General features: G+C 47.2%; 2 protein-coding genes and 1 long non-coding RNA gene across 4 annotated transcripts in view; 2 read left to right on the top strand and 1 right to left on the bottom strand.

The window, feature by feature from the left end:
• Positions 1–1,625: 1,625 nt before the first annotated feature.
• DHODH (dihydroorotate dehydrogenase (quinone)) lies at positions 1,626–12,466 on the bottom strand. 2 transcript variants are annotated; one of them, XM_005896495.2, is made up of 8 exons: positions 12,223–12,465; positions 10,122–10,321; positions 7,620–7,702; positions 5,014–5,201; positions 4,286–4,399; positions 2,796–2,949; positions 2,461–2,620; positions 1,626–1,973 (listed from the first exon to the last, which is right to left on the bottom strand). In XM_005896495.2, exons 1-8 carry the CDS (start codon positions 12,415–12,417, stop codon positions 1,919–1,921), a joined length of 1,149 nt encoding a protein of 382 aa, XP_005896557.2. In that variant the 5' UTR covers positions 12,418–12,465; the 3' UTR covers positions 1,626–1,918. The 2 variants fall into 2 exon arrangements, with proteins under 2 accessions (XP_005896557.2, XP_070244167.1); XM_070388066.1 differs by lacking the exon at positions 4,286–4,399 and having other exon boundaries at positions 12,223–12,466.
• LOC138991813 (uncharacterized) lies at positions 10,341–13,987 on the top strand. Its single transcript, XR_011467703.1, has 3 exons — positions 10,341–10,761; positions 11,099–11,213; positions 13,578–13,987. It is a non-coding gene; the product is annotated as an uncharacterized lncRNA (long non-coding RNA).
• Positions 13,988–17,862: 3,875 nt separating this feature from the next.
• Positions 17,863–21,410, top strand: part of PKD1L3 (polycystin 1 like 3, transient receptor potential channel interacting) — a 78,545-nt gene continuing 74,997 nt past the window's right edge. Inside the window, exons 1-3 of the mRNA XM_070386759.1 lie at positions 17,863–18,154; positions 18,952–19,074; positions 21,279–21,395. Coding sequence (XP_070242860.1) covers positions 17,863–18,154; positions 18,952–19,074; positions 21,279–21,395 — 532 coding nt within the window. The remainder of the gene's footprint in view (positions 18,155–18,951; positions 19,075–21,278; positions 21,396–21,410) is intronic.

The following is a 21,410-nucleotide window of genomic DNA, read 5'->3' as shown; positions in this document are numbered from 1 at the left end:
AGTATTCTTGCCTGGAAAATCCCATGGACAGAAGGGCCTGGTAGACTACAGTCCATGGAGTCGTGAAGAGTCAGACACGACTGAGCGACTTAACATTTAACAGCTATGGGTGTGTGTTTGCAAACACAAAGAAAAATGTCTGGAAAAATCTAGACGGATATAAAAGCTAATTGTGATTATCTCTGAGATGTGGAATTGTTTGAGGAAGGAAGGAGTGGACAACACTTATCTGGGGACTATGCTGTTTAATTTATGAATAGGTATTGCTACTGCTGCTGCTAAGTCACTTCAGTTGTGTCCGACTCTGTGCGACCCCATAGATGGCAGCCCAACAGGCTCCCCTGTCCCTGGGATTCTCCAGGCAAGAACACTGGAGTGGGTTGCCATTTCCTTCTCCAATGCATGAAGGTGAAAAGTGAAAGTGAAGTCGCTCAGTCATGTCCGACTCTTAGCGACCTCATGGACTGCAGCCCACCAAGCTCCTCTGTCCATGGGATTTTCCAGGCAAGAGTGCTGGAGTGGGGTGCCATTGCCTTCTCCATGAATAGGTATTATCGTCATACTAAGAATTTTTTTTTAACTGTGTTTATCTTTATTTTTAAAATACGTTTGGTTGCGCTGGGTCTTTGTTGCTGCACTCGGGCTTTCTCTAGCTGGGGTGTGGGGATGCGGGGTTGCTACTCTTTGTTGGGGCGCACAGGCTGCAGTAGTTGTGTGGCACATGGGTTTTAGTTGCTCTGCAGCAGGGGGCTCTTCCAGGACTGGGGACTGAACCCATGTCCCCCTGCATTGGTATGAGGATTCCTATCCTCTGTACCACCAGGGAAGTCTCTAAGAGTCTTTTTTAAAAAACAGGAAAAAGATCTTTGTATCAAACGCAGCATGAGACTGGCTGTTGGTTTCTTGGCAGAGGGAATGGGCAGAGGTTGAGGTGGAGATTAGATGAGGCCGAGATGAGACAAGGACATGTTATCTGTAAGGCAGCTACAGGCCTCTCCACAGAGCTGCCAAGAAATAAATTTAAAATAAAACCTGCACTGTTGGCTGTGAAGGCGTGTTGACATCAATAGCACTTCTCAGCCGAGCCATTCACCTCCCATCACCAACTGCTTTTTGGTTTTGAAAGGTTAGCATTTCTGTCTCTTTAGTTAATGACCAGACCTCTTGAGCCTCTTGTCTAGTGTCTTCAGGCACCTCAAGAGCCTGCCTGCCCAGCAGCACCGGCTCACAGATTGTATAGCAGGGGGACAACGAGCCCATCTTCTGAATTGGGTCTCCAAGATCGCCAGGATGAAATCCAGACCTGAAGTATCGCAGAATGTGACCTGGCTTGGAGACAGGGCCTTTACACAAGGAATGCAGTGAAAACGACCAGTGTCCCTCGATGAAGAGGGCGGGACCCAAACACACAGAGGGTGGACCACGTGCAGACATGGAGAGGACGGCCATCCACAAGCCCTATCCTTGCAACTTTTATCTACATTTGAAACATTTTCAAAATACAGTTAAAACTTTAAATATATAGGATGAAAGAGAGTCCAGCTCCTGGGAATCTGACAGCAGATCCTGGGGGGCAGAGGCCTGAAAAGACCTACAACTTCTAGGCAAGAGGGTTGCGACTTAAGTGCAGTTTTTCAATGACTTTATTTTACCACGATTTTCCCTCCAAATGTCTACTGTCCCTGTAATATTTAAGGATCCTGGACTGTGACTCTAGAAAGAATCAAGGACGCAGCTCCTGTCTGACAAGTGATTGAGGAAAGCCTTGCATGGCTTCTGCTGACCGTCAGGCTTGGTTTTTACAGTCCAGCTGGAGGAGGGGCCTTGTGGTCTGAGAATGTGGTCTCTCTCCATTAGCCTGGAAGGCTCGCTTGATTTAGCAGGACAGTTCCAGATCAGGCTTCCCCCCAACCAGTCCTCACCTCCGATGATCTGCCCCAATGGCGTCTGTGACTCTGGCAAAACCCTGCTCCCTGGAAAAAGAACAAAACCATTTCAGCAAATAGTAAAGCAAAGGCCCGGCTTTTACTGGAAGCCCACATTCAACCAGTCTCCATCTGGTCGGTGACTACACCTGCCTCGCTATCCCAAATGCATGTCTCATCCCCTCTGAACTGTCTTCACCCAGGAATCTCCCCAGGTCTTCAGACCAGGAAGGGAATCCATTGTAAGTACTGACAGTTCCCTGACCTCAAGCCAGTGTTACTGAATTAACAGGAATGTGGCCAGAACGCCTTAGGCCTATAAACACCACTGTCTTGGAAGTTAATCTTTAATTCTTTGGTACTGTATGACCTTTGTCAAAAGAGCAACAGGGAAATTTCCCCCTGCATTTGGGGTGTACCCCTCAGATGCTTTTTGAATGAATAGAGACAGGTGAAATCCCCTTGATTGAGTCATTCTGAGTTGGTTGATAACCACATTAAGTTTGCCTGGTTCAAGCCACGTGGCCTCACTCACTTCAAAAGGGCTTCCAGCTCCCGCTTGACCCCGCCCACCACAGGCGGGCCCCGGTAGGTGAGGGCCGTGTACAGCTGCACGAGGGAGGCTCCCGCGCGGATCTTCTCCAGCGCATCCTGCCCGCTGCTGACACCGCCAACCCCGACGATGGGAACTCTGCCTGCAGAGAAGCGCACGGGACATGGTGAGGAAGGGAGGGCGAGACGTGAGAACAGGAGCTCAGTCTGGCTCCAGCCCCAGCCCCCTGCTGAGGGCGGTGGTTGAGGAAGCCCAGTCCCATCGCAGCCCCGGAGCCCGCGCACACAGAGCTCTGAAGACAGACATGGAGTCCTTGCCTTGGGTGAGTGCATACATCTCCCGGATGGTTTGCGTTGATAAATCCCTGAGGGGCTTCCCGCTCAGCCCTCCTGGTTCAGAGCGCAGGGCACCCTGGAGGCTGGCAGGGCGACTCACTGTGCTGTTTGTGACGATCAGTCCATCGATGCCCAACTGCAGGGGGAGACAGAAAAAGAGCCCCCTGGTCAGGGCATGACGGACTTGGAGAAGCTTCCCTGGAGGTCTGACACAGCAGCGGGCCCGGCGCCCACACCTAAGCCCCCAGAAGCCAGAGCCAGACCTCGCTCATTATACTTCCTGGGCAAGTGTCAGAATGAGCCTCAACACGACAGTAACAGCCATCACATACCAACTGCCAGTATGGTTCCACCAGGATGGGGTTTAGTCCTTAGAACAACTCAATCTAGAGCGTCCTGTGCCAAGGCCTGCAGGTAGAAAGAGGTGGAACTAGGACCTGAAGCAGGACTGCGGGGCCCAGTCTGGGTTTACACTGGTCCCCGGTGACACCGACACCCGGTGTTAGACTGGAGACAGAACACTGCACTGATCAAGGCTGGAGGAGGCACAGTCTTTAAAGCCCTTGCTGGAGGAAGAGGAGGGAAGAAGCGGGAGAAAAGGACCCGTTCAAACACTGCTTCAAACATTTCCTTTCTTATTACTGGCATATCTCGTTTTATGGCACTTCACTTCATTGTGCTTCACAGATACTAAGTTTTTTACAAGTTGAAGGTTTGTGGCAACCCTGCAGTATCAGATGATGCTTAGCATATTTTCAGCTATGAAGTAGTTTTTAATTCAATGACATACATTGTTTTGGACTTCCCTGGTGGTCTAGTGGGTAAGACTCCACGCTCCCAATCCAGGAGGCCTGGGTTCAATTCCTGGTCAGGGAACTAGATCCTGCATGCTGCAACTGAGTTCACATGCTGCAAAGACCCAGCGCAAGCATGTCAGGGTGGCCGAGTGGTCTCAGGCGCCAGACTCCAGGTGTCTAAGACCCAGCGCAGCCAAAATAAGTAAGTAAATAAACAAGTAAATATATGTATTTTTAAGGGGAGGGGCAGTTCCTAGAATAGAGCTATCACCAGAGATATCTGCAAGGATCACTTTTTAAAAAATAAAAGGTATGTACATTGTTTTGTTAGATGCAATGCTATTGCACACTGAACAGGCTATACTAGCAGAGTCTGTGTGCCCTGGGAAACCAAGAAGTTCCCATGACTTGCTTTATTGCAGTGGCAGAACTGAACCTCCTCTATCTCTGAGGTATGCCTACATATGAACAGAGGAGCCTGGCAGGCTACAGTCCATGGGGTCGCAAAAAGTCAGACATGATTCAGTGACTAAACAATAATGCCTGTATGTGATACACTGAATCATGACAGAGCAAACCAGCCCTTAATATAACAGAAACTGCCATCCAGGCTAACCCAGCTGGTCAGGTGGCCTCTACAGGCCGTGAACGGTGTCCCCAGGCCCTGACCCTCACCTCTCTCACCACGCTGGCAATATCCTCCTTGTCCTGGGCTGTGAGGTCGGGAGCAATCTTCACCAGGACAGCTGGCTTGTGGGCCACCTTCAGGGCATCCCTCTCCTGCAGCACCTACAGCAACACGGGGCCAGAGATGGGGACCCTGAGCCTGCAGCCTACAGTGTGACCGTGACCTGCAGCCGCAGTGTGTCTTGACACGAGCTGTCAAACTAAGGCACCAGTAGTTTCTCCTTCTCCGGAAACACCACTCTCAGTTATGCAAACAACCCCATCAAGATAGATCTGATTCCATTCTTTTAAACCAAGGAATCCCCGAGAGTGAGTCCCTAATGTCACTGGCATTGGCTAATACATTAAGGTTTATTTAGACTTTTGTCCCTACCTAAAAGAGACAGCAAATACTGTCACAAGTACTGTTTGATGAAAAGTCATCCTATCATTCATTCATTTAATGTGCTAGATGCTAGAACAGAGTGGTAAATGAGAGAGCTGTGGTCCCTGCTCTCATACACTGTGGATTAACAGCAGGGATAGATAACTGAACAGTTGATTAATACTGAGCACAATCAGTGTTACTTAGGGGATTAGAGGGAAGTGAGGGGTCCTAACTGGTCCAGGTCTTAAAGACAACTCCTAGATAGCAGATAGCGATGCTGAAGCTTGGCCCTAGAGAATGAACAGTAGGTCAAACTAGTGGGGCTGGGCCTGGACACGTAATTACCCACCTTGGTCAGCAGGCGGCGCAGTTCGGCCTTTCCCTGAAGGCTCCGCAGCCCAGCCGTGTTGGGACTGGACACATTCACTACCAGGTAGTCAGCCAAGGGACCCAGGACTCGAACCCCCTCTGCATAGTCGGAGGCAGCGTCCACCGAGGTCTTATTCTTCCCCAGGTTTATTCCCAGCGGCAGCCCATCTGTAAATATCACTGGTCAGGATTTTGTCCCTACTCACCATTTCCCACATAATATTTTGAAGCCGTCCTTGACCAGCAGCCCATGAACAGCCTAAGACCTTCCAGCTCCAAATGCGACCTTGCCCACAGCAGCTGAAAAACGCCGAGCTATGCATGGTGCCCTGCCTGCCGACCTAAACCCACCCTCCACCTTCGTCTGCACAGCCGTACCTGGGCAGCTACTAGGATGTTTTCCGGCTTTGTCACTTTGCGCCCTTTTTCTTTTTTTTAATTTAATGGGGCATGGAGACATTAGGAGTGCAGCTACTAGTGATGAAAAAGGTAGGGCTCGTAAATGCAGTACAGCTGGGAAGAGGCAAGTCAACAGCATGCCAGGGGACAGCTGTTGACTCGCAGGGGCCGCTTGTTGCACTTGGTCAGGTGACTGGGTGTGTGGTTGTGAAGAAAGCGCAAAATTAAAGGATACATATAAAATAGACTGGAAAATATTTTCTATTCTCATGTCTAAAATGAAGAGGCATAATGGTTTTATCATTTCCGTCCTGAGAAGGGACTCCCCTTATAACTTCGGTGACCGCATATCCCAGAGCTTCCAGGCCAGCCCTGAACACTCCTGTAGCCTGGGCATAATTATTCGTGCCTGTGTCCCTTCCACTCTCAACGTGCACGGTAGGTAATACGGTTACCTTACTCTAAAATACAGGGAATTATCACCTGACTTGTATTTTTGACTTTCAGTGTGTTTCCGAAAGGTATTTTTCTATGTGTAAAAGCAAGGGCTTGTCTGCACTTGATTTCCTGGGATACCATCTTATCTGCAAAGGATAAAGTATATCCACGATGCCAGCTGTTTTTCCCACCAGTTGCCTGAGAGAAGATCTGAGACATCCAGCTAGTTCACAAAACGTGTCAGGTTAGGGAGGGTCAAAGAACACCACCTGGTCCTGCTATCGCACACTGTAAATGCAGTCCCTGTTTTATCATCGGCTTGAATGTAAATGAGATTCGTGTAGCTAATTTCATAGGTGGAGGGGAGGAGAGGGAACCCAGTTAGACAAGTTATATAACAGGGTCTCCAAGCTTCCCAAGTCAAGCTAAGATGGCTTGGAAACTGTAATTTTTTTCCACCAGGCAAACTGGTTTAAGAGATCATTTTCATGTAGCCAGTGGGTCTTCTGTTAGTAGTCATTTGCCCCAAATGACAACATTTGGGGGTTAGACAAAAATTGCTGAATTACCCCCAAAGGGCACCACAGCTTTTAACAGTTCAAGTTTACTGGCATGATGCAAGCGATTAAGCTGTCTTCACGGCTTCCAGCTGCTGCTAAGCACAATGTGCAGAGCTCTGCTGTGGGATTTTGCTTCACTCCAGCAAATGTCAGCACCAGAGTGGGGGCTGAGGGGTCGGGCAAGAGAGCACAGAGGAGAGAAGTGGCATAAAGGGCACTGTGGACAATTAAAAGAAGGAAAGGGAGGCCAGGCAGGGGAGTATCACACACCATGACAGTGCTGTTGTGACCTGCAAGTCCCCCAAGTGGCAAGGTCTACAGTATAGCAGGGTCTGGGTCTACCAAGGCCAGGGAGTTCCAAGCAAGGCCACTTCCTACTCCCCAAATCAGAGGTTGCTAACTTTCAGTCTTGCTTCTAGAAATGAAGCCAATATCCACAGGTTTTTTTCATCTCACTACCAGGACATCTAACGAAGCTAATCTTCTGGAAGGTGTTCCAGAGGGGCCTGCTGAAAGAGGAAGATGGCCGTAGCCTCACCCAGCCCCAGAGGATGCCTGGGAAGATACAGTGAAGACAGCTCTGTGCCAGGACCGCTACGTGCACCCCAAGGGACAGCAGGGCAGAGAGCCCCAGGAACGAACATCAGCACCTCTGAAGGCGGCCTTCGAAAATGCATGGTGTTTCCAGACAAGTCATGGAGGATACTTTCCCAGTGCTGGAAACAGTTAGTTATCCCTGAGTGGAGAAGAGTGTGAGTAATGTTAGTGTTCTTCCTCATGTTTCCCTGCATTTACTAACGGGTCTGTCATTAGCATGCATCACTTCTATGATGGAGAAAAGGACAAGAGAGCAGGATGTACAAAGAAGGCACCCAGGCCCTGCTCGTGTGATCACAGAGCGGCCCCTCTGCACTACTTATTTCCAAGTCACCCGCTGTGACACAGGTTACATAACAAAGCAGGAACTTTAGTTAACAAAGTGTTATCTTTGTTCAATTGCAAAGTTCAATTAAAAGCTTGGATGCTGTAGTGGAGCCAGGAAAATTCCTCTAGGAGAGGAGCCCTGAGTTCCACACTTTTTTTTTCTTATTGCTCAATCATGCTCACTTCACTGGGAACATTCCTGACTTTCTCCCACAAGTTTCCTTCCAACAGCTGAGGAACCGCCCTCTGATGCAGTGCCCTTTACCGTCTGTGAGTCTGGCCTGCGTCTGCTGTCTGGCCCGTAACCTGTGTTCCACCACTGAGAGTCCATGACTGTTAAATCCGTATCTGGAGCACAGAAGAGCACAAGGAGAGGGACAAGGTTAGGACCCTCAGGCAGAAAGACTAGAGAGATGGAGATGGCTCCGTGACCATTTCACCATATGTGTGTGTGCTAAGTTGCTTCAGTCATGTTCAATTCTTTGCGACTCTGGACTACAGCCTGCCAGGCTCCTCTGTCCCTGGGATTCTCCAGGCAAGAATACTGGAGTGGGTTGCCATGCCTTTCTCCAGGGATCTTCCCCAGCCCAGGACCAAGTCCATGTCTTGTCCCTTATGTCTCCTATATGGGCAGGCAGGCTCTTTACCACCAGCGCAATCTGGGAAGCCCATTTCACCATACATTTGTGACAAAGAAACAAAAGGAAAAATCAGAGTCAGTTCTTAGACTTCTACAGTCTAAACACCCTGGAAAATCCTAGAGAACTTGCCAGAACACCATCAAGCACAGAGGGAAAAATTACAATTTGCCAACAAGTCACTCAGCCAACCAGCACTGTAAACAGCCCAGACTCAACTACGTAGCTGCCCCCAGACCTGTCTGGGTCCAGCCCCTCCTCCTTCCCATCCACTGCTGCCACGCAGTGGGACCTCACCACTGTGATAACCCATCTTCCCTCCTCCTGCCTCACCCCACAAATTCGTCTCCTGGAACCCATCCTGCCACTCCATCTCCTCATCCTTTCTCTCCTGGCCCAAGCCAGATGCTCCCTCACCTGCTGGCGTGCATGGAGTGCCCTGTACCCGTCTTCTCCTGACTTGGGATGCACATAAAGGCTGCTGTTCCCCTACTGGGTTACAGCCGTCTCGAGGACAAGAGACAACGTCTTCTCCATCACCTGTCAGTGGACACTCCACAAAGGCTGGGCCTCGTCTCTCTCATCTCTCGTCCCCAGCCCCCAGAGGGGCGCTGCTCTAATGGCCACCCCCGTCCCTTCCTCCTTACCAGTGGCACCAGCTCTCCAGTACAGGGTGAAATGAATGTGATGGGGCTTGGTCACTGAGATACAAAGTGCTGCCCACCAGGGAGCTTCTGGGAAAATACCCACTTCCCCCCATATCCATACTTCCTTTTCCTTTCTGCTCTCTGATGTCCTCAGGTGAGGACATACGCTTGCAGCTCAGGCTGCAAGAAGCGAAGGCCCACAGAGGTTGGACCAGAGTCCTGATGCCACCCCACTGCTCAACCAACCCTAGACCTGCCTACTACACCCATAATGAGGAGGAAATAATAACAAACACCCATTACTACTTAAACAGTAAGTAAGTTCTGCAGCCAGAAACACCTAATAGATACATGTACTCATTGACTCGGTTCATTCAGCACCCACCCTGGGCCAGGCATGCCTGGAGCCAGGAACACAAGGGCTGGGAGCTCAGGCCCTGCTCTCTCGTGCCACTTCTCACACACTGGATCCTACCAGGCCCCGTCATCCTGGTACCCAGGGCTATCTGTGGCAGGTGAATCGTAAACATTTTTTACCTGACCATTCTGAAGCTATCGATCCCACCCTACAGGGGAAAGATCAGTAATTTAATGTCTAAAGCTGGAAATTTTCCCTGAAACAAGCACGATAAAGCAGGACGTGCAGCCAAATAAACCTTCCATACATCAGCCTCCCAGAAGGCCCTTCATGATCCCAAAGTTGCCTCCCAAACCTCCCCACCCCCTCCAAGGAGGTTCTCAAATACTGCTACCAGAAAGGAGGAACTTCTCCACTTTCTGGGTTTGCTGTAGTGAAAACTTTCCAGGGGGTCACAAAGAGAAGGGCTTTACATAGTCTAGAAGGATCTCTCTTCCTAAAAGCAGCTGTCTATATCGATTATTACCTTTCCCAGTTACTGAAGGCAGGGGCTGTGCCGTCTGGCGGAAGACCCACTAACCACATGCGGCCACAGAGAGTGAAGCCTGGCCAGTCAAAGCGAGAATGCTATAGGGATAGCATGCTGGGCTTCAGAGGCTTGATACAGTGAAAGAAGGCACACGGCCAGTCATGCTTGTATTGCTTATATATTAAAAGTATATATTAAGCATTTACAATTAAGTAGTATAATAAATATTACAAATAATGTAGTGATTATTAAAGTCAATTTTATTTTCACCTGTTTCTTTTTACATTTTTATTGTGGCTACCAGAATACTTTAAATTACATATAGGACTCCATCATATTTCTACTGGACAGAGCTGGGCAAGGGCACTGGAAGTAACCAGGTGGAAAAAGCACAGTCTCCAAAGTCAAGTGAGCCAACACCCATACCCACGTTCTCCTGCTTGTGACCTTGTGACTGTAGCTGTTTTGTAGTCCTCCAAGCCCCAGCTTGTATATACATTAAACTGAAATCATAAAACCTGCTTTTATGCTCAACATGATTCCAGAACATTCCAAATGACAGAAAAATGTCCACGTGGTACAGCCGCTCACCTACCTGTTAATGATAGCTTGGTCTTCCGGGAGGCGGAAGACCCTGGGCCTGGGGTTTCCTTCCTGAGGTTCTGGGGTTACACTGCCTATCTCAACAAAACCAAAGCCCATCTTATAAAGGCCATCCACCGCTTCCCCGTGCTTGTCAAATCCTGCGGCGATTCCCACTGGATTTCGGAATTTATGGCCAAGGACTCTCACTTCCTAGGGAGAAGGAAAGAAAGTCACAGGCAGAAAAAGCCATTCTGGTGTTCCTCAAAGCATGGTCCCCGGCATGCCTATGTCAGAATCACCTGCCTGTTAAACCTCAGGTCCCAGGGCCCATCCCTGGACTAAGGAATCAGAGTCTTGGGGGGGGAGGGGGCGGTGCAGAATGGAACTCTGAGGGAATCGATCTTTATCAGTGCTCTCCAGCTGATTCTGATACCAGCCAGAGTTTGAGAACCATCAGGCTTTATCATCACCAAGGAGACAAACAGCGTTCCCACCATGGGTTGAACAGGAGACAGGTGCTGCCTTTTCTCATCACAGTTAAGGATTCCACCTTCTTATCCGCTATCCTTGGTGGGAGAGAGTGGCTCATTGGTCTCAGCCCCTAGTGGGTGCTATTCTGAAACAGGCAGCGAGATCCTTTCATCATCTTAGTAAGTCAGCCTCCGCTGTGTCCCTCCTCCTCAGCCAGGCGACACGAAGGCCCAGCAGAGTCCCCATGACTCCTGTCCTCGGCTGGGCAGCTCTGACTGCTGGGCCCCAGAACCAGGCTGGGAGGACCAGGTTCTTCCCTGGCAGACGTGGGCTGGATTCCTGATTGTTTATTAGAATGAGAATGATTTGTCAGGTCTAGTCCGACTCCTGAGTGATTCAGGATTCTCACCCTGATGGGAGCCAACAAATCTAGTAGCAAGACAGATACGTTAAAAGATGGGAAAGGCATCAGCCTGTCATAAAGCCAGCAGTTGCCAATGGAGTTGTCTCTGTCAGCTGTTGTTGCAGGAAAGCCTTTGCCGGGACTAGCAAGGGTCCCAGGCTGACACCATCTGGTCCCAGAAGCAGAAAGAAGAAAGGCTGCTCCAAAGAGGGGGAAGAACAGATGGAGGTGAGTGTGTGCACGTGGCTCCTCGGGGACTAGTCAGGGGGCCACTGGGGGCCGTGCTCCAGGAGGGGCTCTTGACCCCAGCTGCACGACAGGACCCCCAGGCAGCCCTCAGTCCTCAAAGCCCAGAGATGATGGTCAAATGGGGCTGGCACCAGTCCAGAGCACTGTGTACAGGTCTCCCCCACTTTTCCAAAGTTCTCTTTATGCCACCTGGCTTTGCTATGAAAGAGCTACATTAGTAACCTGTTTTCTCTAACCGAAAGGAATCCAAAGAAAATTTTCACTTTTCTGAAAAAAGGCGACACACACATCTTCTCAAAGCTGCAGGATGGGAAGTAAAAGAGATACTAAGACGCAAAGGCAAAATACACGGAAGGCCACTTTGATCAATAATAGTGACTCTTCTCCTGAGAGGTCTGAGGGCTTCTTGGTGTTTTCTTCACATTCACATCATTCTAATGTCCCCCTTTTGCTGAGTCTCTTCAGTGGAAACTGTCAGGGCTTACATGAGGATGTAGATTCTAGGAGGACGTGGATTCTTCCACTTTGTTTGCTGCAGAAACCCCAGCACACAGAAGAGTAAGGGGATAGTGGTGCCCATGATTAGATGCAGGAAGGAATGAGGCTCAGACAGGAGCGGTATGCTTTCCTCAAAGGGCTTGGCTAGACATCCCTACATCACATTAGATGCTAGTGATGCTGGCATGCTTCCTTTTCAGCAGAGGTGAACTCTGAGCTACCTGAGACCTCAGTGAGGCAGGGATGGTGGCTAAGGGGAAGGATGCTGAGCCAGACTCCATGGGTGTGGATCCTGGCTCAGCCACTTCCTGGCTGGGTGCCTTTGGGTAAGTCACTTAACTCCTCTGCACCTCAGTGTTCCTAATCTATAGATGGGGATGACAGTTTGAGGGCTAACTTGAGATTCTAGTTTTCAAAAGATCAGCCCCAGCTGAATAAATTAGGAGACTTTGACCTTGACCTTTGTATCTGTCGCACAAGGAGCACCTACCAGCATGTCAGAGTCTTGAAACGCGGTTCGAGGAAGGAGCCCCAGGGAGGTGAAGCGAACAGCCAGCCTGTGGGCTGTCTCAGGGTCCAGCAGCCGCTGCAGAGACGGCATCAAGAGTTCAGCGTAGAAGTGCTCATCCCCTGTGGCCGTCAAGTAGGAGGCAAAGAGAAGTCCTCCGCCCCCCAGGATCACCATGGCATCCTGGGCCCGCTTCTAGAAAAAAAAGCCAGTGGGATCCCCTCAAGGCCAGGCTGAGGAACCATCCCCAAACCCTTCACACACTTTACACGCTCACAGGGAACATAATGGCCTTTACATTCAGTCACATTCCTAGCCTTCTGCTAATGCTGGTCTCCTCTGTTCCTGCTCACATATTGGCCTCTCAGGCAGAGGCTGTATCTGCATTTCTGCAGACACTCACTCCTCTGCCCCAAAGGACTCCAGGCCAGGGGTTTCAAGAGGGGGAGTACCCTGGGGCATGCAGTGGAAATCGGAGGAGACTGCTCATAGATTTAGTGAGTGGGCATCAGTAAAGTCAGAAGTGCCTCTACGACTTTTGAAAATCCTACTGACAGTCACTAGGTACAGATATCCGCCTAGAACTACAGACTCTATTTCCCCACATAAACACAATCCTGTGTGGTTTTCATCTGCATTGACTTTCCAGGAATGCAATTACCTTGTTGAGTGAGGGCTGACCATACTGTTCAGCACAGAACATTAATAAGAATAACACCATCTCAGAAGACATTCCTGTGGCACTAGAATTTCTAAGTAGAGGCTTACACACCTGACTCACTACCTAGATGACTCATGCCCTAATATTTATGGGTCAAAATACATATTATTATAAATTCATTTCTCCTTTATATTCCAATTAGGACATTATGTTGACCTTTTAAATTATATATAGAAAGATTGTATTATACATAAATTCCACTTCAGGATGCAAAACAGGGTTTTGCAAAAAAATTTTTTCTAAGGTCTTTTTAAAAAAATTTTAATGAAGTATAGTTGATTTATAATGTCTTAACTTTTGCTGTATAGCAAAGTGATTGGGTTACACATATATATACTTTTCCATATTTTTCCATTACGGTTTGTCACTGGATATTGAATACAGCTCCCTGTGCTATACATCAGGGCCTTGTTGTTTTCCCATCCTATATGTAATAGCTTGCATCTGTTAAGCCCCAATTCCCAATCCTTCCCTCTTCTACCTCTCCTACCCCCTTGGCAACCACAACTCTGTTCTTATATCCAACATCAGGTCTTCTTGCACCAAACTCAAACATTGCTCATGATACTTATCACTGCCAGGTGCTGAGTCACTCACTCATTCATTCACCCCATAGAGACTGTGCACGCAAGGATGGATTCCAGGCTCAAGTCCCTGCCTTCACGAGGAGTACAACCTCAGGAGGAGAGAGAAATCAACGATCATGCAAACCTACAACAGTGCTCTGGAGAAAAAAGTGGCGGAGGAGCCTAACCTAATCACAGAGGCAGAGAAAGGCTTCCTCGAGGCAGTGTCTTAAAGCTGATATTCAAAGAATAAATAGAAGTTAGCTAGGCGCCAGGGCGGGGGCTGGGGAGGGGACGAGGCTAAAGGCCCTCTACACTCTAGGCGGCATAGGAGAATGAGATGCACCCAAGTAATGGGGGAAGGGGAAAGGTTTGTCTGGAATCAAGGAGTGAGGAAAAGTACGGCTTAAAAATAAGCTGGGTTCGGGATGGGGAACACATGTATACCTGTGGCGGATTCATTTTGATATTTGGCAAAACTAATACAATTATGTAAAGTTTAAAAATAAAATAAAATTAGGAAAAAAAAAGAAAAAAAAAAAAAAAAAAGCTGGGGAGGCAGGCAGGGGTCTTGGCCAGAATAAAGTTTTGAGTTTGGTTCCCTAAACAAGGAGGCCTGATCAGCTTTGCCTTTAAGGGTCACTCCTAGCCGTCACCATAGATCTAGTATTCATTATCTACACTTCTAGCCTCCTCCAGGAGACTGTAGGAACGCCCCTTGCGTGGATCCACAGATATCTGAGTGCCGTTACAAAAACCCTGCCCTAAAAGTTTATCTAAAAACACTGGCACTATGTTTCACTGTGATTTCATTCCAGGTTGGATCCTGCACACAATGCTAGGCGGTCCTGTGTTCACTAAGTGTCCCTGGGCTTAGTTCAGTAAAAGCCCACGTGCTCTTACATAGATCAGCATCTACACTGTTTACACGTAGCATTTACACAGTGGCCGAGTACGTGTGTAAATGCACGCGCATGACTATCAGCAGGCGTCTGCAGAGCTACACACACTACCCTAAGAGGCCCAAGCTCTCGGAGCCTCCTCCCGTCCACATCTCGCCCAAGCTAGCGCTTCATCCTCCCCTCGCCCGGCTTCCCGCCCGTGCTTTTCCACGCTGCCACATTAGCAGCACCGGCTGTACTCACTTTAAGCTGCCTCAACGCCATGCTCCTGCCGCCTCTGGGCCCGCCTCTGACTCGTTTCCATTGGAGGAGATGGAGATGTTCTCTAATCCCCGCCCCTCCGGGCGCCTCCCCTGCCCGCGGAGGGGAAGGCTCCGCTCCGCTCGGAGAGTCTGATTGAAAGTTCATGCGCCGGCGCATTCGCGGTGTACACGCCTCTTCCGCCCGCCGGCCTCCCGGAGTCTTTGCTGCGGGGCAGCGCGCTCTGGCTCAGACACCTTGCGCGGATTTGCAGCATCCTGAATCCGTAGAGACGACTCCCTGTATGTTGAGTCTTAGATTCTAAGCAACACTCTCACCAAGTTTTTGATCGTTCAAGTTAAACATTTTATTCATAAGAGTGTGTGTGCTTTAGATAAAGCGTGGGTTGAGAGTGTATGCTGCTGCTGCTGCTAAGGCGCTTCAGTCGTGTCCGACTCTGTGCGACCCCATAGATGGCAGACCACCAGGCTCCACCATCCCTGGGATTCTCCAGGCAAGAACACTGGAGTGGGTTGCCATTTCCTTCTCCAATGCATGAAAGTGAAAAGTGAAAGGGAAATCGCTCAGTCGTGTCTGACTCCTAGCGACCCCATGGACTGCAGCCTACCAGGCTCCTCCATCCATGGGATTTTCCAGGCAAGAGTACTGGAGTTGGGTGCCATTAGGGCACTAAAAGGGTTGAAATGAATTACAGCACTGCGTAAGATACCTGAGCTGATTTTCAAAGAAAATTCCATGAACATCAGGTTCAGATCAGATCAGTCGCTCAATCGTGTCCAACTCTTTGCGACCCCATGAATCGCAGCACGCCAGGCCTCCCTGTCCATCACCAACTCCTGGTGTTCACTGAGACTCACGTCCATCGAGTCAGTGATGCCATCCAGCCATCTCATCCTCTGTTGTCCCCTTCTCCTCTTGCCCCTAATCCCTCCCAGCATCAGAGTCTTTTCCAATGAATCAACTCTTCTCATGAGGTGGCCAAAGTACTGGAGTTTCAGCTTTAGCATCATTCCTTCCAAAGAACACCCAGGGCTGATCTCCTTCAGAATGGACTGGTTGGATTTCCTTGCAGTCCAAGGGACTCTCAAGAGTCTTCTCCAACACCACAATTCAGGAGCATCAATTCTTCAGCATTCAGCCTTCTTCACAGTCCAACTCACATCCATACATGACCACAGGAAAAACCATAGCCTTGGCTAGACGGACCTTTGTTGGCAAAGTAATGTCTCTGCTTTTGAATATGCTATCTAGGTTGGTCATAGCTTTCCTTCCAAGGAGTAAGCGTCTTTTAATTTCATGGCTGCAGTCACCATCTGTAGTGATTTTGGAGCCCAGAAAAATAAAGTCTGACACTGTTTCCACTGTTTCCCCATCTATTTCCCATGAAGTGATGGGACCGGATGCCATGATCTTCGTTTTCTGAATGTTGAGCTTTAAGCCAACGTTTTCACTCTCCACTTTCACTTTCATCAAGAGGCTTTTTAGTTCCTCTTCACTTTCTGCCATAAGGGTAGTGTCATCTGCATATCTGAGGCTATTGATAATTCTCCTGGCAATCTTGATTCCAGCTTGTGTTTTTTCCAGTCCAGCGTTTCTCATGATGTACTCTGCATATAAGTTAAATAAACAGGGTGACAATATACAGCCTTGATATACTCTTTTTCCTATTTGGAACCAGTCTGTTGTTCCATGTCCAGTTCTAACTGTGCTTCCTGACCTGCGTACAAATTTCTCAAGAGGCAGATCAGGTGGTCTGGGATTCCCATCTCTTTCAGAATTTTCCACAGTTTATTGTGATCCACACAGTCAAAGGCTTCGGCATGGTTTCACTATAAAAATGCCTAAAACGTACGTGTGTATGCATGTATATATGTTTATAGGGATGTCTGGAAAGTAAGACTTTGTGTTTGTGGGCAATTTCTGTGCCCACGTTTATTTGTATTTATGATCTCATTTTGGTGCCAAGAAAGAGAACTAGCTAACGTATAATCGTGCCAGGTTTTAGTTGTCGGGGGCTTGTGGAATCTTCCTGGACCGGGGACGGAACCATCTCCCCTGCATTGGCAGGCAGCTTCTTACCCACTGTGCCACCAGGGAAGCCTGGAACTTCTGTATTAACTACACTTATTTTGTCTTTTTTCCCTCTAACTTAAAACGTAAACTGATTTAGTTCCCAATTACTTGACTATTGCAGTGTTTTTCAAAGTGAGGGGTGTGTTCTTGGGCTCTACACTTCAGAGAATTTTGTATTTTGGTGTCCACTTCCTCAGTGATTTTTAAAGTACCGCAAGCATCACATGGACCATTTGGAAAACGTACTGAAACCTGCCAGGCAATTTCTGTGCCCACGTTTATTTGTATTTATGATCTCATTTTGGTGCCAAGAAAGGGAACTGGCTAACGTATATAAGTGATAGATGTGCCACAGGTGGCATGCTCTATGAACAAAGGTTTTTCATCAAGTTAATTAAAGAAAAGTGGTGAGAGAATTGATTCATCCTTACAGCAGGAGTCAGTGTGCATGACAAAATCAAAAGAACCTGTGCAGTTGTAGACCGGAACCATATTTATCTGAGATGTGGCTATTTAGTTTGGCGAAATTTGATTTTAAGTGGTTTTCAGTTTTGTTTATAATTTGTATTCATGCTTTCATCAAATATTTATTCTCTGGCTTTTATGATTATGTAAGAGCTTTAGGATAGATATCATGCCTAGATTTGTGTATAAATGTATTTAAGAAATAATACAATAATTTAAATCGATTCTAGGGGGTCTGCAAGAATGGTTTTCTTTTTTAAAGAAAATACGAAACTGAACTTTTAGCAACACTGGCTTAGATATTCATCACCCTCTATGCTCTTATAGGTTCGATTTAGCAGACAAAGGGCTATTACGATATTGCAAAGCTAAAGGCATAGCCAGTTGTGTAGACACAGGTGGTGCTGCCCCAGCCATGAGGGCCCGTTGCTTTATTGATCCCTAGCATTTGCTTTCAGCCTGTAGGAACACCACCTGGCTCCTTAAAACAAAACCTTTTGTCTCCTTGACAAATGACTCCCTATTTCTAGAAGAATAATACTAAATAAATACAATGAGCCCACCAAGAATATATTTAAAAGACCAGGCAGCTACTGAGCCCCCACACTTTTCCTGCTCACAGTTCGCAGAGAAAATGTTCTTCAAAGGAAGAACCTGGCTTTGGTTGTACATCACAACAGGTTTCGTTCTAGGCAGTGAAATCCACGGCTCAGAGCAACGCGGAGGGAATAATTGTTTTCAGCTGAGCAGCTTTCGGTGCAGCTTTGAGGGAGCAGAACAGCACTGTCATGCTCTGGGAGGACACCTTGCTTTCACCTGGAACCAGGAGGTTCAAGATCTCCTCTGGAACTTTCTGGAAAAAGAAAAGTGGTGGGTCGGGGGAAATTTAACACTGCCGGAAAAACACCAAGGAAAAAACCACCCAGGTGAGGCTCTGAGGTTTAGTGTTCATGAAGGAAACTTCCTTACTTTTCCTCTGAGATGAGAGAAGGAAAGAAATGTGACTTCTTTTGTATACAGAGAGATCAGTCACTTTGTTACCATTGTTCTGAAATGTCTCCACTTTTGTGCTCCAGCCTTTCATTTGTCTGTGTCAGGAAATGATGAGATTTTTTTGTCTCAGGGCCTATCAAAAGTTAATTTACTTGCTATTTGACTAAAAGTATTGTGCAAAATTCTGAAATGGTTACTTTTTTTCCTGGTAAAAAAGGAAAATTTATCATTCTCAGCCCCATGCTTCCTGACAGAAGCTTGGAGAGAAATTATTTGCCAGTTGCCTTTCTTACACAGATATTTTCAAACTTAGACACAGTAATCTTAGGGTCTTAAAGAAAAGCTCAAGGCATTATTACATCATTGGGACTTTCCTGGTGGCTGAGATGGTAAGGAATCTGCCTGCAATGCAGGAGACCAGGTTCGATCCCTGGGTCAGAAAGATTCCCTGGAGAAAGGAATGGCAACCCACTCCAGTATTCTTGCCTGGAGAATCCCACGGACAGATGAGCCTGGTGGGCTACAGTCCTTTGGGTCGCAAAGAGTCGGACACCTTCGTTGACGTCTAGATAAGTTAATACTAAGCCTTGTGATAACACATAATATGAAAAAATAAACAGTGTATAATTTGTGTGTGTCAGGGGGCAATCAAAATTTGGTGTTCATATTTATTTTTTTTAACTGTTCAACTTTTGAGTATGAGGCTCATCTGGGTCTGGTTTCCCTGCAGCAGATGTCACAACCCGCCCAGCCACCAAGCCCACCAGATGCGTCTACCTGACCAGAAGTCACAATCAGACCTCATCCAAAGAGGGCTCTTGCTTAGCGAAGCATTACTTCATTTGCCAAGCTGGTAAGGGATGAAGCTACATGCTGCCAAAGACCTAATTCTTAGAAACTGACTCTGAATAAGGAGAGCATGTGAGAGTATTAGATAGAGTCTGTGAGTGATGGACCGTAACGACTTCCTCCTGCAACCCCAATGTTCCCTTCATTTCTTGACCTGGATGGAGTGTGCACCCCCCAGTCCTTTCAGCACTGGCCTTTACTGGGAAGAACAAGAAGCAAAAGAGGAACATAGAATATGGTGGATTATAGGGGAGCTGGTTATCAATGCGAGGTTTGCTTCTTCAGAGGTAGGAGGTGAGAATTAAGGGGTAGTTGGGTTTAGTTTGGTTTGGTTTTCACATTAAGCAATGTTCTTCATGGTAATAGTTACATAAAGCACTTACACTGTAGCTCAGTGACTTCTCAGAGGCCTTATGATGTCTCAGACTGTCTAGGTAAAAGTTCTGTTCCACTTTTTTAAAAAAATCACAAATACATTCTTATTAAAATGTACAGCAGCTATGAATGCTTCATAAAACAGAAGACATTGCAATATTTTTCTATTACAAGAAAAAAAAAGATCACCTTTCTCAAATACTGGCTATTGAAAGGACCCAGTATTTCAAGTTTACATATTTCTAGCAGCAAACCTCTCCTTCTTCACCCTTTCAAGCTCTTTGTGATATTTTTGTCTCTTTGCCATAATGGCATGCTGCTGTAAATGAGGCCAAGGTTGTGAGGCTAGTCTCTGTGGAAGTCAAGTGCTCACACGTTTCATTCTCACAAACTGCATCTCTAGTACTGGCAGTCATCTTACAATTGTGAACTGTTTTTATCATCACAAGAGTTTATTTCACCCAACCCGTCTCCAGGATTGGAAAAGCAGCCCCCTAATAGAGTCTAAACGATGGTGGTTATTCATCCACTTTTCACTCTCCCAAGAGAGCTTTCAGACATTCTCTGCTACTCTTGGTTTTGGAGTGAAAATGCGTTTCCTAGTATTATTTTCCTTGTACTTGCAAGAGACTTCTGCTGTAGAACATAGAATGTTTCTGCAGAAGGAAATCTTGGACAAAAAGAATTCTATTTATCCAAGCCAGTTCTGCAAATTCTGAGTCTATGTGCCGATAACTAGAGGAAGTATGTCACCACAGTGGAAAGGCTGCACTCGAGCCAGGCTTCCTGGGTTCACATCTTGTTTCTCCCACCCTGGGCAACCGACTCATCCTCCACGCAGCCCAGTTTCCTTCCAAGGATTGTTATGAGGATGAAAATAATACAAATCATATAGAATATTAGAACAATGCCTGGTATTGGCTGCCAGATTAATAAAGATAGAGACACACAGGCATTATGTGAGGCCCGAGAAAGTAAGTACTTTCGCCTTTAGAGCCAGTTTATAAAAAGTAAGAGAACTGAAGAACATGTGAAATGGAACCATGGGAGTGTGATCATCAAAATCCAGAATTGGGAGGCTACAGGATAAACAACTCAGGTTTTACAACAAAGACATGAGAAGATTGAGGGGAGAGAATAAGGAGGAAGTGGGAGAGGGCCACTTTGGAGAGGGGAAGTGAGAATAGACCAGGGAGATACTGTGATTACCAGGCAGGGCAAAGGCAGACCCCTCATGGTTCACGATCCTGAATTTAAGCTGAGATGCAGTCAACAAGGTTATGTGATTTCTCCAGCTGTGGTCAGTAGCATGATAAGAAATAGCAAATATGCAAAGGGAGGCATGTTCAAGAATGCTGTTGCCCACCTTCTGAACTTCTGTCTCTAACAGTAAGAATTGTTGAATACAAGAGAAAATCCCATGCTTAGAATGCAACTTCTTAAAAATGAACTTAATTCTCTCTTCTCACTGTTGATCAAGTTGATGCATTTTGAACTGTTGAATAGTATAAGGGGGTGTGACTGTTGTTGTTCTTGAGTTGCTAAGTCATGTCCAACTCCTTGCAACCCCTTGAACTGCAGTATGCCAGGCTCCTCTGTCCTTCACCATCTCCCTGAGTTTGCTCAAATTCACGCCCGTTGAGATGTACCGTGTTCCAGAGCAAAAGACTTACCGCAGAATTTCTACATTGTTGTTCTTTGGAAAAACAGCAGGATAGTTATCTTTAATTTGTCTTTTCTTGATTATCACATACTTGAAAGTAGTGATAATTTTATAGACTTCCAGCTAGAGTTTTATCCAAAACGTTAACTTCTGCATTGGCCTCCAAACAGATGCCTTTTCAGACCAAGATGCCAATTATGAAAGAAATGGAAACAATTCTCATTCATGTGGGAAGCCCAAGAGGACAAAAAGAGAAGTCATAAGACCGAGAAGCAAAGTGACCTCAGGTAATGTGACATCAG

This window comes from Bos mutus, chromosome 18 (genome assembly GCF_027580195.1).
Source record: "Bos mutus isolate GX-2022 chromosome 18, NWIPB_WYAK_1.1, whole genome shotgun sequence".
Taxonomy (NCBI): Eukaryota; Metazoa; Chordata; class Mammalia; order Artiodactyla; family Bovidae; genus Bos; species Bos mutus.
Note: the sequence above shows the minus strand (reverse complement) of the source record. Positions and strands in the feature narration are given on the sequence as shown.

Bases quoted from the DNA above. Each gene is read 5' to 3' on its own strand.
- DHODH (XM_005896495.2), bottom strand. From the start codon at position 12,417: ATGGTGATCCTGGGGGGCGGAGGACTTCTCTTTGCCTCCTACTTGACG. The intron at 7,703-10,121 runs GTAGGTGAGCGG...TCTGTGCTCCAG, and splicing joins GACCAAGCTATCATTAACAG to ATACGGATTTAACAGTCATG. The intron at 1,974-2,460 runs GTGAGTGAGGCC...TTCTTTTTCCAG, and splicing joins GAGCTGGAAGCCCTTTTGAA to GGAGCAGGGTTTTGCCAGAG.